The sequence below is a fragment of the Hippocampus zosterae genome, chromosome 4 (assembly GCF_025434085.1).
Source record: "Hippocampus zosterae strain Florida chromosome 4, ASM2543408v3, whole genome shotgun sequence".
In the NCBI taxonomy this organism is placed as follows: Eukaryota; Metazoa; Chordata; class Actinopteri; order Syngnathiformes; family Syngnathidae; genus Hippocampus; species Hippocampus zosterae.
This window is the reverse complement of record NC_067454.1, coordinates 7,363,719-7,376,078: the sequence shown is the minus strand read 5'-3', so window position 1 is coordinate 7,376,078 and position 12,360 is coordinate 7,363,719. Positions and strand designations below refer to the sequence as shown.

General features: G+C 48.8%; 1 protein-coding gene across 2 annotated transcripts; it reads left to right on the top strand.

Moving 5' to 3' along the window:
- The first annotated feature begins 258 nt into the window (after positions 1 to 258).
- On the top strand, positions 259 to 12,156 carry sall1a (spalt-like transcription factor 1a). 2 transcript variants are annotated; one of them, XM_052064280.1, is made up of 3 exons: positions 259 to 1,065; positions 5,103 to 8,401; positions 10,907 to 12,156. In XM_052064280.1, the coding sequence occupies exons 1-3, from the start codon at positions 993 to 995 to the stop codon at positions 11,354 to 11,356; spliced, it is 3,822 nt and encodes a 1,273-aa protein (XP_051920240.1). In that variant the 5' UTR covers positions 259 to 992; the 3' UTR covers positions 11,357 to 12,156. The 2 variants fall into 2 exon arrangements, with proteins under 2 accessions (XP_051920240.1, XP_051920241.1); XM_052064281.1 differs by lacking the exon at positions 259 to 1,065 and adding an exon at positions 1,086 to 2,744.
- Positions 12,157 to 12,360: the final 204 nt, after the last annotated feature.

Sequence of the window (12,360 nt, the reverse complement as noted above, 5' to 3'; positions counted from 1 at the left end):
TTGATTTAAACATTAAAAAATATACACTGTATAGATATACAGTATATGAAAATAAAAGTTCAAAAGAAAGTAAAGTTCTAAGATTATAGTAAGAACGGAAGGAAGAATCAATGAAAACTTGTCACTGTTCGTTTTGTTGTTCGATAGGTGAAGGGGGAAAAAAAGGCAAATGGGGCGGTGATAGGGGCGGGGTCCACGTTCGTGACTGAGGATTCCAGCAGCCAATCATAGAGTAGATGGGCGGAGATTTCTCGCTGTCCGGCTTCTGCACGGGGCCCTCTGGAAAAGTTTGTTTATTCGCCGTATGATGACAACGTGCTCGCGTGTACAAAACCACCACCTCGAAAATAGACCATTCGAGCACAAAAATGACGGTATTAAAGTGAAGTGGACGGAGTCGCGCGTGGATTTTTGCAGTCGGGAGGGCACGCGCGAACCAGGTGCAGCTAAAAGGTGACTTCTAAGCCTCTTTTTTTTGTCTTTTTTTGGGGGGACGGACAACTACCTGCTTGAGGAGGAGAAAGTTCCGGAACATTCATCACTTGGGACAAGACCAAGGTGACCAAAAAAGGGAGGAGGGGTTTCCTTCTTCCTTCTTTGCTTCCTCAATCGGAGTTTGGGAACCTCGGGGTTGGGAGACGAGGAGACGAAGAAGACCCCCACCGTCCCTCCTTCCAGCAAAGCAAATCAGGAGCTAATTGATTAAAGAGACTTCATTTGAATAGGAGGGGGGGGCTGGCGAGGTGCCAATCGCCTTTCAAAGATTCCCCCCCTCCCTCCACCTCCCTTAGCAGCCCCTCCTCGTCTACCTCCCTCCCTCCCTCCCTGCCCGTATGATTAATCGCGAGGCATTATTGATAATCATAACGTGGCACATGCGCGTTGGATGGGCTCGATTCACGTGAAATTTTGAGGGGCCCCTCGTTTCATTTTTTATTCTTAGTCTTCCTTGTCTCTTCTGCGCTTGGTGTTTGCCCCATGTGCCAGTCAGAATGTCGCGGAGGAAACAAGCCAAGCCGCAACACTTTCAATCCGACCCTCAGCTACCCGGAGCCGGCCACAATGGTGAGTACCACCGGCCTCGTTTCCTCCCTCCACCACATCCCTCTCCCACTTGAATATCGTCACTTTTTCATTCTGATAGTTTTCAAAGACGCACGCACCTCTCCTATCCCGTTATGTTAACTCGTTAATTATTTCAAACGATTTACTTTTTGCTTTATTTTCCGCTACTTCGCGTGTGTTTAAAAACTTTTATTTGACATTTTATTTCGGTTTTACAACGACCACCCCTTCTCAACCGGCTCGGACCACCCCGGCCGAAGTCTCACACACGCACACGGGAGGTCAAAAAGTGTGTTCGATACTTCTTCGTCGCCTTAAAATCATACAAGCTTCATATCTGGTCTCGCATATCGCGTTTATAAACATAAGACAGTTTGCTCATCTTCGTTTCAGATACTAAAAAGTCGTACTCATAGTGAGTCACACACACACTCGCATGTACGCACACGCTCAGATAGCGTTAAATAAATTGTGGTTAGCTCAACAAAGCCCGTTTTAATTTGAAAAAAAAAACCGACAACAACAACAAATGGGAAAACAATGGGGTTTTACTGCTATTACGTAATTTATGACATCATCAGGAATTAATCGTGTCTAATGTTGCGTATACGGTCGCACAAACTCTGATATGAATTGTTCCTTTCGTGTTTTTTAACGTCAATATAAATATAAATGTACAGATAAATTGCAGGATAGAAGTTATGGGAATTGTATGAAGCAATATTTGTTTTTAAAACGAGGTTTATTCATATTTAATCAAGATTTATGTCGTTTGAATTTCATTTATTTGGAAAATTAAAAATATTCACGTGCAAAATGTGTCGATTTTAACGTGTTAATTAAAACAAAGTATGAATGTCACATTCCTGAAGTTGTTTTAAATGCACTTTCATCTTGTAATATTCTACTACATGGCCCAAACTAAACTTACTTTTGCAGAATGTGCTTTAATCTATTTTTGAATTCTGTCACATGCAAAACGTTTTTTTTAGTTCTGTATAAAATTCCGCTGTAAAAGAATGGCAAAAGTGCTTTGGGATTTTAGAATGTTCTTTTTTTTTCTCAAGACGAGGGGAGTAGAGATTTTTAAAAAAGCATGTCAAGATGTGTGTGCATGTGTGATGGCGCTGTGCTGTTTTAACCTTTGCCAGTGTCCCCCGATGTGAGGGGAGACCAGAGTTCAGGGCCCAGGGTGTCCCCTGTGTGTGTGTGTGCGTGTGTGTGTGTGTGTGTGTAAGCGGTGCTCAGGGTTCAGGGCCCAGTGAGATCCACTTCAAGTTGCCATTGACCCGACTAGTCGGAACCGCAGGCGGCCCTAGCCAGGCCTTGACACTCTTTTTCTCTTCCTATTAAGCATTTAAGTGAGGCTCTTATCAATATTTAACCCCTATCAGAGTGGCCCCCTGGGGTGGGGGGGGGGAGAGAATTGGCAAGAGCCAACCCCACTTCGTTCTTTTTTTTTTTTCTTGTGCCCCAGCAAACAAGAAAGTGTTTGTCATTTGGTTGGGGGTGTTAGCCCATTCCCTCCCTTCCTCCATTTGCCTTAAGCATGACACCGGGCCACAGCTCCGCCAGTGTTCTCCTACGTGGACAGACTGGACCGTGATGATTTTTGCCGGACTTCCATCTGATGTTGAATGCGATTTGGAGCTCCTAAGCCGCCCCTAAAAACACACAATGTAGGATCTCGTCTGCTTAAAATCTTCACTTTGTGGTCACCGTCTTTTAATTTATTTTTTTTAAGGCCTTCTTGTCTATGATTCATAAACAGCGCATCCTCCTCGCAGCAGCTTTGTCTTGATTCTTTAATTTTAATTCGATCTTAATCCCTGCTATTTTAGGAATTAAGTCTAATGCTAGCATCTGCGCCGTGTCCTGTGCTCCAGCATTGATTTTTATTTTGGTCGTAACAGTTTGACACAAAGCTTTGATTGTTTGCTCAAGTAAAATAGCACACTTTGAACACAAAGTGGAGATTAAACCCCCACATGCTTTTAAAAGACAACCGAAAACACACAATTATTTGTGTAACGTCATGAAATGTTCTCTTCTTTCGTTATTTGCCCAAATCTTATTTAATTTAAATGTATTGCAAAGTTGCCATCGAGGGTCAGTTGACGGAAAGTATGAATTCAACAAACACGCCTTATAGTTTTGTCAAATGCAAGAAAAAAGTGGGGGTTCCTTGAATCCATTTCTTGTATTCTTTTTTTTTCAACATTTGAAAAAAAAACGTAACATGTTTATACTATAATGTAATATAATAGGATTTTTAATTCCTAGTAACTTTTATTAACTCGTACAAAAATAGGAAATAAATGAAAACGTTGAGAAAAGTGGAAGGAAAAGCTTCTTGCCTCTTTTATTGGAGTTATGAGCAAAAAAACACATGCAATACATTGTGACACGCTTGTATTGAAAAAATGTATGCGGAATAAATATTTTTAAGAATGCAGCGCACCCCCCCACACCTCCCCCATTATAAGTATTGGTCTGGAAAAGTCATACACACACTACATATACACTTCATGTGCTTGTTTTTCAAAATGTCTCTCACATTTTTGGAGAATTTTTTTGCTGGCCTTGTGGTTTTCTTTTTTTTTTTCTTCTTCTTCTTTCCCAAATTACCTCACAAGAAAAGCTCTGTGTGTTCTTTTTAAAAGTGGGAGATTTGCCGTGAAAAGTTATGGTGTGTGTTTGCATAGTTGGTCGGCGTGAGGGCCGAGGGGTTTATTGTCATGGCAACTTTGTGGTTATCTGTTGTCTGGCGGCGCGGAAGAACACCGAGGGAAGATATAATCCCTTTGAGTGCACTCCGGAGTGGGACCCGGCCCCGGGGATGAGCTCGGGGGCCCGGGTCCCGACCAACCGGCCGGCCGACCATCCCCGCCGCTCCCATGCCGCGTGAACAATGGGGAGGCATCCTGTCTCGCGGTCGGGGGGCGGAGGGGGGGTGCACTTCTGCAGGGTTTCATTTGCAAATGAATTCTTGGCCCTGATGAAAGTCTCCAGAATGGGGAGGAGGAGGGCGGGAGGCAGAAAGGGGGGGGGGGGGGGGGGTTCCAGTCACAATGAAAAGGGATTCATAGAAAAATGCAATTTGTAAAGCAACGTGGATGTTAAACTTGTCGATTTGGACAAAAGAGGACCAAGAATGTGAAATGAGTGAGAAACTCCAAAAAAAAAAAACAATTCCTTAAAAGCTTCTACGGCTTAGCTCTGACTTTGTATAGTTTTAAGGTATTTTTGCGTCGTCTCTAATCAGTCGTTTTTCTGTAGTTTGATCATCCCTCATGTGACACACGTCTTGTGATTTCTCAAACGACATTTTACCGGTTGAAGGTAATTCAATCATAGCCCCTCAAACCATTTAACAGCATTACCATCCTGTGTCTTGTTTTTCTCCCCATTCTTGTTTTTTTTTCCCCCTTGTTCAGCCTCAAATCGTCTCGAATGCATTTCGCCGTGCAGATAACCTGTCCGAGATGGCGACTGTGCGCTGAAAATGAACAAAGTCGACAAGCGAATTGAAAAGTGTAATAAGTCCGTCCAATGCTTGATTGGACGAGCGGACTTTGAAGAGCTGTATAGGAAATCAATGAGTTTCTATGAAATTTCATTAGCGGCTCCCCGGCTGCGCCCTGGCTTCCCTCTGTTCTCTATTTTTGATGGATTATCTGAAGAAAATGATGACTTTTGTTTTGGCCCGATGTACATCTTCAAACATCACCTGAAAGTGATCTGCGAGTAGTTGGCATTGATTTCGGAGGGCCTCTTATCTTGTTTCAGAGGCCGCTGCGCCGAAGCTGGCCCTCTTTCTCATTTGTCGTCGGTTGTTGTTGCTTTTTCGATCTTTGTGTGTGTGTGCCTGTGTGTGTGTGTATGTGTGTGAACACTTCATGGGGATAAGTGCAAAACGGATTAAATTAAGATTAGCAACGATGGAAGTTGAGGAGATCGAGCTGCCTCTTTGGCCACAAAACATATCTGATCATGAATTCAGTTTCCTCTATTTTTTTTTTTTTTTTTTTTTGCAGGGGACACAGAACTTTGCTCCGAGGACCCCCTCTGCAAGGAGTCCGACGCCCACGTCTGCAACAGATGTTGCGCCGAGTTCTTTGAACTCTACGAGCTGGAGGAGCACCGGAAGAATTGCACTAAGAATCAGCTCGTCCTGATTGTGAATGAAAGTCCAGCCTCCCCCGCTGGGTCCTTCTCGCCCGGGTCCCCTCCCCTTAATCCCGACGACCAGATGAATGACGGGGATAATAACGCAGATCAGACAGAGTTCGGCGACCTCTCCGAGCCCGCCGCGGCGGAAAAAGACGAGTCCATGGACGTGGACGTTTCAGGGATGAGCAGCGGTCAAGAAGAGGAAGGCGGCCAAGTCGAGAGCCCGAGCTACGCGGCGGGCGGCGAGGGCGCCGCCGCCGCCGGGCCCGCCGTCGGCACTTCCGCCATTTCGGCGCCGCCGCCTCAGCTGGGCAACCTGGCCGAGCTGGGCAACTTCTCGGTGATCAACAGCAACGTGATCATCGAAAACCTGCAGAGCACCAAAGTGGCCGTGGCCCAGTTCTCCCAGGAGGCGCGCACCCCCGGCGGGCCCCGGGTGGCCGTGCCCGCCCTGATGGAGCAGCTCCTCGCCCTGCAGCAGCAGCAGATCCACCAGCTGCAGCTCATCGAGCAGATCCGTCACCAAATACTGCGTCTGGCCTCCCGGTCGCCGGAAACGCAGGCGGCGGCGGCGGCGGCGGGCCCCGCGGCGCCCCCCGCAGCCGGCCCCCTGGCCACCCTGAGCTCCCATCTCTCGCAACAGCTGGCCGCCGCCGCGGGCCTGGCGCAGAATCTGGCCAGTCAGTCGGCCAGCATCGGCAGCCTCAAGCAGCTCGCCGCCGCGGCGCAGCTACCTCAGCCCAACCCGGGCGGCGGCGAAACGTCTCGGAGCGTCGCTACCCCGTCGGGCGGCGACCCCCAACCCCCCGAGAAGAGGCCGTGCCACGTCACCCGCGCGCCGCCGGCGACGTCCTCCGCCCCGGCGTTCGCGATCGGTAGCTTACTGAGCTCGGCGGCCAATCCCCTTCTACCTCAGCCCCCGCCGGGAAACCCCTTGTTCTCCGGTTCGCTTCCCGGCGTCGGCACCACCACGGCGGAGGAGCTCAACTCTCTGGCGACTCTGGTGCAGCAGCGAAAGGCCAAGGCTCCCAACGCGGCGGCGGCGTTGGAAAGCAAGAGCGTCTCGGAAGAGGCCTTCTTCAAGCATAAGTGCCGGTTTTGCGGCAAGGTGTTCGGCAGCGACAGCGCCTTGCAGATCCACCTGCGCTCGCACACCGGCGAGCGGCCGTACAAGTGCAACATCTGCGGCAACCGCTTCTCCACCCGCGGCAACCTGAAGGTGCACTTCCAGCGGCACAAAGAAAAATACCCGCACATCCAGATGAACCCCTACCCGGTTCCCGAGCATTTGGACAACATCCCCACCAGCACCGGCATCCCCTACGGCATGTCCATGCCCCCCGAGAAGCCGGTCAGCAGCTGGCTGGACAGCAAGCCCGTCTTGCCCACTCTGACCTCTTCGGTGGGCATGCTGCTCCCGCCGAGCGTGCCCAGCCTGTCCCATTTCATAAAAAAGGAAGATCACTCGATAGCCATAAGCCACCTGGCGCTTCCTTCCTCCACGAGCGACTCGGGCGCTTCCGAGCCGTCGGCGAAAAGCGGCGGGGCGTCGGAAGAGGGCGAAGGCGCCGCTCTGCCTACCTCAAACGGGAAAAGCGAAGAAGGCGGCCGCCCCCCGGGCGAGTACGCCGCGTCCGACAGCCCGCCCATGCTGACCAACCCGCTGGCGCCCCTCATGTCGGAGCGCTTCAAGGCCAAATTCCCCTTCGGGGGCATCCTGGATCCCCTCCACGGCTCGGAGACCTCCAAGCTGCAGCAGCTGGTGGAGAACATCGACAGGAAGGCGGCGGACCCCAACGAGTGCGTCATCTGCCGCCGGGTGCTGAGTTGTCAGAGCGCGCTCAAGATGCACTATCGCACTCACACCGGCGAGAGACCCTTCAAGTGCAAGATCTGCGGCCGGGCCTTCACCACCAAGGGCAACCTGAAGACCCACTACAGCGTCCACAGGGCCATGCCTCCCCTCCGAGTGCAACACTCGTGCCCGATCTGTCAGAAGAAATTCACCAACGCCGTGGTGCTCCAGCAGCACATCCGCATGCACATGGGCGGGCAGATCCCCAACAACCCCTTGCCCGACAACTACCCGGAATCCATGGCCTCCGACGCCGGCTCCTTCGACGAGAGAAACTTGGACGACGACCTGGACAACTTCTCGGACGACAACGCCGAGGGGATGGACGAGGGCCCCGACAGCAGCGTGCCCGACACGCCCCGGTCGGCCGACGCGTCCCACGACAGCCCGTGCGACTCCCCGCTCGCCCTCGACATGGAGCGGTCGCGCGCTACGGACGCCGAGGAGCTGCGGGAACTCCGAGGGGTGTCCGACGGCTTGACGGAGGGCGACTGCCTCACCAACGACTCCTCGTCTCTCGGCGGCGACGCGGAAAGCCGAAGCGTCGGCAGTCCGGCCGCGTCGGAATCTACCTCCTCCGCGCAGGCGCAGTCCCCGGCGCGTATGCCGGCGCAGGCTCGTAAATCGCCGGGCTTGGATGAAAGGCGCCTGAAGATGTTCTCCGTGGAGCATGCCGCCCTCCTCCACCCTCACCCCTTGGACCTGACATCCGTCAACCCCCCCAAGGACCCCCTGGGCATGATTTTCCCCTTCCGCGAGCGCAGCGTGGCCAAGAATACGTCTTGCGACATCTGCGGCAAGACGTTTGCGTGTCAGAGTGCCTTGGACATCCACTACCGAAGCCATACCAAAGAGCGACCTTTCATTTGCACGGCCTGCAACCGGGGATTCTCCACCAAGGGCAACCTCAAGCAGCACATGCTCACCCATCAGATGCGAGACCTTCCCTCGCAGCTCTTCGAGCCCTCCAACGCCAGCGTGTCCTCCAGCCCCACGCCCTCCCTGCTGTCCGTCGGCTCCCTCGGAAAGCCCGAGGTCAACGGCTTCCTGCACGGCCTCCACGCCGAGCCCAAGGAGCCCTCCGTTTCCGTTTCCGCTGCCGGCATGGTCACGTCGTCCGCCTCCACCTCGCCGGTGCTGTCGGCCGCGCCGCCCCGCCGGACACCCAAGCAGCATTTCTGCAACACGTGCGGCAAGTGCTTCTCCTCATCCAGCGCCCTGCAGATCCACGAGCGCACGCACACCGGCGAGAAGCCCTTCGCCTGCAGCATCTGCGGCCGAGCGTTCACCACCAAAGGAAACCTCAAGGTACGCCCGCAAACATCGGAGCGCGCAAATTCCCGTTCGGTGTGCAGCGAACTGGCTTTCGCATGGGACACTTTACAAAACCAACAGGTGACTTTTTTTTTTTTGCAAAAGACAAAAAAATAATAATTTGCCTTTCTCAAACGCTTTGATTGTATTCAGTCACACCCAAACTTATCAAACTCCTCAGCCACCTAAGTGTGTGCCACCTACTGCGTGTGCCTCCTGCGGTGGGTCAAATAAAAAGGTCAAGTTTAATGTACATGAGTGTACATGCCAATAAAAGAGAGTTTTTTTTACTGCTTTTTCATCAAAACGTACTTTCCAAAGTATTCCTTGGCATCTGTTTTCACTCGCTATCGAGGTTTACTCCACGTAAAACAAAAAGGGAATACAACATTGTCTACGTAAACACCTCAGTATTCTACCAACCCATATAATTTTGTCTAACAAAGGTCAGATAGCTTAATGCTCACATACAAAATACGTTCGCCGGGAAATCAGCATCGGTTATGACAGTAATTAGATCCCTTCCGACAACTGCGTACAGACATTAATGCTTGATCAAACAGTTTAGAAACAATTAAAACAATGACCAACAGTCAAGCCAATTTAGAAGTAACATGTACACCTTACAGGCAAGACCTGCAAAAATGCCGGATACAAATAAAAAGACACCGAATGATGTCCTTCGCAGTCCATTTTGGTGGACCGGGTCAAATATTACAATCAAGTACATCCGTTTTCCGTCTGCTGTCAAAAAATGTTGCTTCCTCGGATGGAAAAAGGACTTTTCATGATCGTGGGGAGGGGAGTGAAGAATGAAGGGATGAATCACTGCTGAGAATTAGGGACTCTTACATGTTTGACCCCCATTATGTTTGTTTCTTTGCTACAGCAGGAATGTGCCTGGGTCAGTCTGACCCGCTGCATGTTCAATTCTCCAAAATCAACAGAGCACACAGCTAAACCGTTACTATTCAGTCAATATTTAGTACACCTCTTTTATTTGTTTAGTTTTATTTTTTGGGGATGAAATCCACACAACTTTGTGTATTTAACTCATTCACTCCCAAAGACGTTTTTAAACGTCTTTTCAGACTTGGTCCAGAACTGGCTGGTACTGAATGAGTTAAATATAAGCGACATAAGTTGAGTGGGTGTGTCTGCGAGGGATGTGAATGAGTGTAGAATTTCAAAACTAGAAAGTGGAGAAGTTGAACGTTTTATTTAGCCCCATTTTTAATATCTCATGTTAAGTGGGTTGTTTTCAAATGAGTGATACATGTAAAAAATACTGTGGAAAAATATATAGAAGAAATCAAACTTTTTAAAAGTCCACATTTTTGTCCCTTTCTTGATTTAAAAAAATCATTTTTCAATTTTTAAACTTTAAAACTGGTGACCAAGTCATTCATCCATTCATTCTTCATTCAAACCTGCAGCAGCGAGCATTTCTTGTGAAGCAAAACCAACATAAAAGAAGGGCTACGTGTTCCAAATTTTCTGTTCCCATCATGTTAGGATTCTTGTAGCCAGCTGAAAAACTTGGTGGCGCCACACCCGCATTGAAAGCGGACAGTATAATTTTTTTCCCCCCTCAAGTCCCGCGTGAGAGCGGCATATTAGGGCTCAGACGAAGCGGCGTTCCCCCCCAAATAAGATGTTTACCGCCACAGGCAGTGAACCGCCTCGCTGCATCCAGGGTGTAAAGCCGTTTTCATGTGCAATGCGGTATCACTGTTATTATTTTTTCCATTGCATCATCTCTCATTTGCATTCCTGAGCTACCCTCTGCCGCGTCTGTGTAAGTCCACAGGGGCACGCATAAGTGGAGGAAAAAAAACCAAACTCTTTTAGGAAGGGCGTTTGCAAAATAAAAGATCATTTTAAAATTTGGCGACGAAGAAAATAAGGCCATGTTTGAGTCTACTTTTAAGGTTTTCAAATGTTGCCTTTTTTTTTAATGGGGTCACCAAAGTTGTCATGTTGCGGGTTAAATTAGCAAGTTTTAAGTCAAGAAAAAATGGAATGTACAAGAGAATTGTAGATTTGCATGGGCATGAGTGGGTCATTTATAAATTATAAAATACACATATTTTATATGTTGACAAAAAAAAAGACGATACATTTTATTCGATTGTGAAAAAATAATTAGCTTATCTTTGTTTTTGAAGGTTTGGCTACAACAAAGCAGTTATTTATTTATTACACCACCTGCAACATTAGAGCAGAGTGTATTTTAATTACTGTCACATTCTTGAAAAAAATGGCCAAAGTCATATTTAGACTTTTTTTTTGTTGTTGTTGTTGTGTGCGTGTGGAAAACATCTTATGATGCCGGCCGGCCACCTCTGTTGAAACATCCTTAGTTCAACAAAATCATTCATTTCTACCAGCAAAGTGAAAGTATGAATGAAAGTGTAAGGTTGAATTTTTTGCTGGGACTAAGCCAACCATAAAAGGCAGGTGGGCCGTAATTCCATCTTTATTTGGTCTTCCTTGCAGGTCCACATGGGCACTCACATGTGGAACAGCGCCCCCGCCCGACGCGGGCGCCGGCTCTCGGTGGACGGGCCCATGGCTTTCCTGGGCGCCAACCCCGTCAAGTTCCCGGAGATCTTCCAGAAGGACCCGGCGGCGGTGTCGCGAGTGGGCGCCGGCGACCCGGCCAGCTTCTGGAACCAGTACGCCGCCGCCTTTTCCAGCGGCCTGGCCATGAAGGCCAACGAGATCTCGGTCATCCAGGGCGGCGGCCTCCCGCCCATGTCAGGCGCCGGCGTTGGCAATGGCGGCAGCTCGCCCGTCAGCGGCCTGACAGGCAGCCTGGACAAACTCCACAGCGCCGAACCCAACGCCGCCCTGGCCGGCCTGGAGCGGATGGCCGGCGCGGAGAACGGCGCCCACTTCAGGTTCACGCGATTCATGGAAGACAATAAAGAAATCGCCACGAATTAGACACAGATAGACAACCAGAACTGTGAAGACAAGTCTGTTGGAATTTTTTTTTTTTTTGTACAATGTACATGTTATAGTTCCCGGGAGCTTATTTATTAGTGGCTATAACCGTGCTTGAGACGCAGTGGAAGCATTATAACAGTTAGGCAAAATGTGTGTGTGCGTGTGCTTCTTCTAAAGACGACGTGTGATAGATACTCTTGACTTTTGGCATTAAGTTATTTTTCCGTGTCCCCCTTGTAGTGTTACATAGCGATGACGTCTGCCTGTAAGATGCGAAAATGCTGTAAATAATGTACACTGATCTTCTTGTAGACTGTCTGACGTTTGTTCACAGAACCTCCACCACAACCCCCCACCCACCCACACATATTATTTAAGGAAGACAAAACATGGACATTTGGATGTTTCTTGCTACTTTTTATGATTGTTTACGTCCACCCCACGCTTAAATAATTGAAACTGAGACAGCCAATCATTCTCTACAGTGCTGCTAACGTGATGTGTTCAAGCCCCGCCCCCCTCCCTCCAAAAAGAAGGTGATGTACATACATGTCAAGAAGAAGTCCAGCGGACACACAAAAAGGATGATGGATAGTGTTGTTGTTTTTTTTTTATAAATATAAATATTATATTGGGGTTCGACAAACCTTTCGGACTGTTACATGCACTTTCTCGGAAAGGTGGAAGATCTTTAATGGGTCCAGTTTCGCTACACTTTAATACCTACTAACAAAAACTCTAAGATACTGTAAATCTTTACTCGAATAATAATCAAATACATCAGTTTTCCAAAAGAACTGTTCAGTGTTTGTGTGCTTTGTATTATTCAGTATCCTTTCACATAAATTGCATACATCATCAGTTAAATGAAAAAAAATAAATAAAGGTTTCGTTTGGCCCTTGAGTGAGTGGTTGGCAAGTCCATAGTGTACTCATGAGTAATGTACAAGATGGATGGGCTAAATGGATCAATACATAACAAATACAAAAAAGAAAGAACA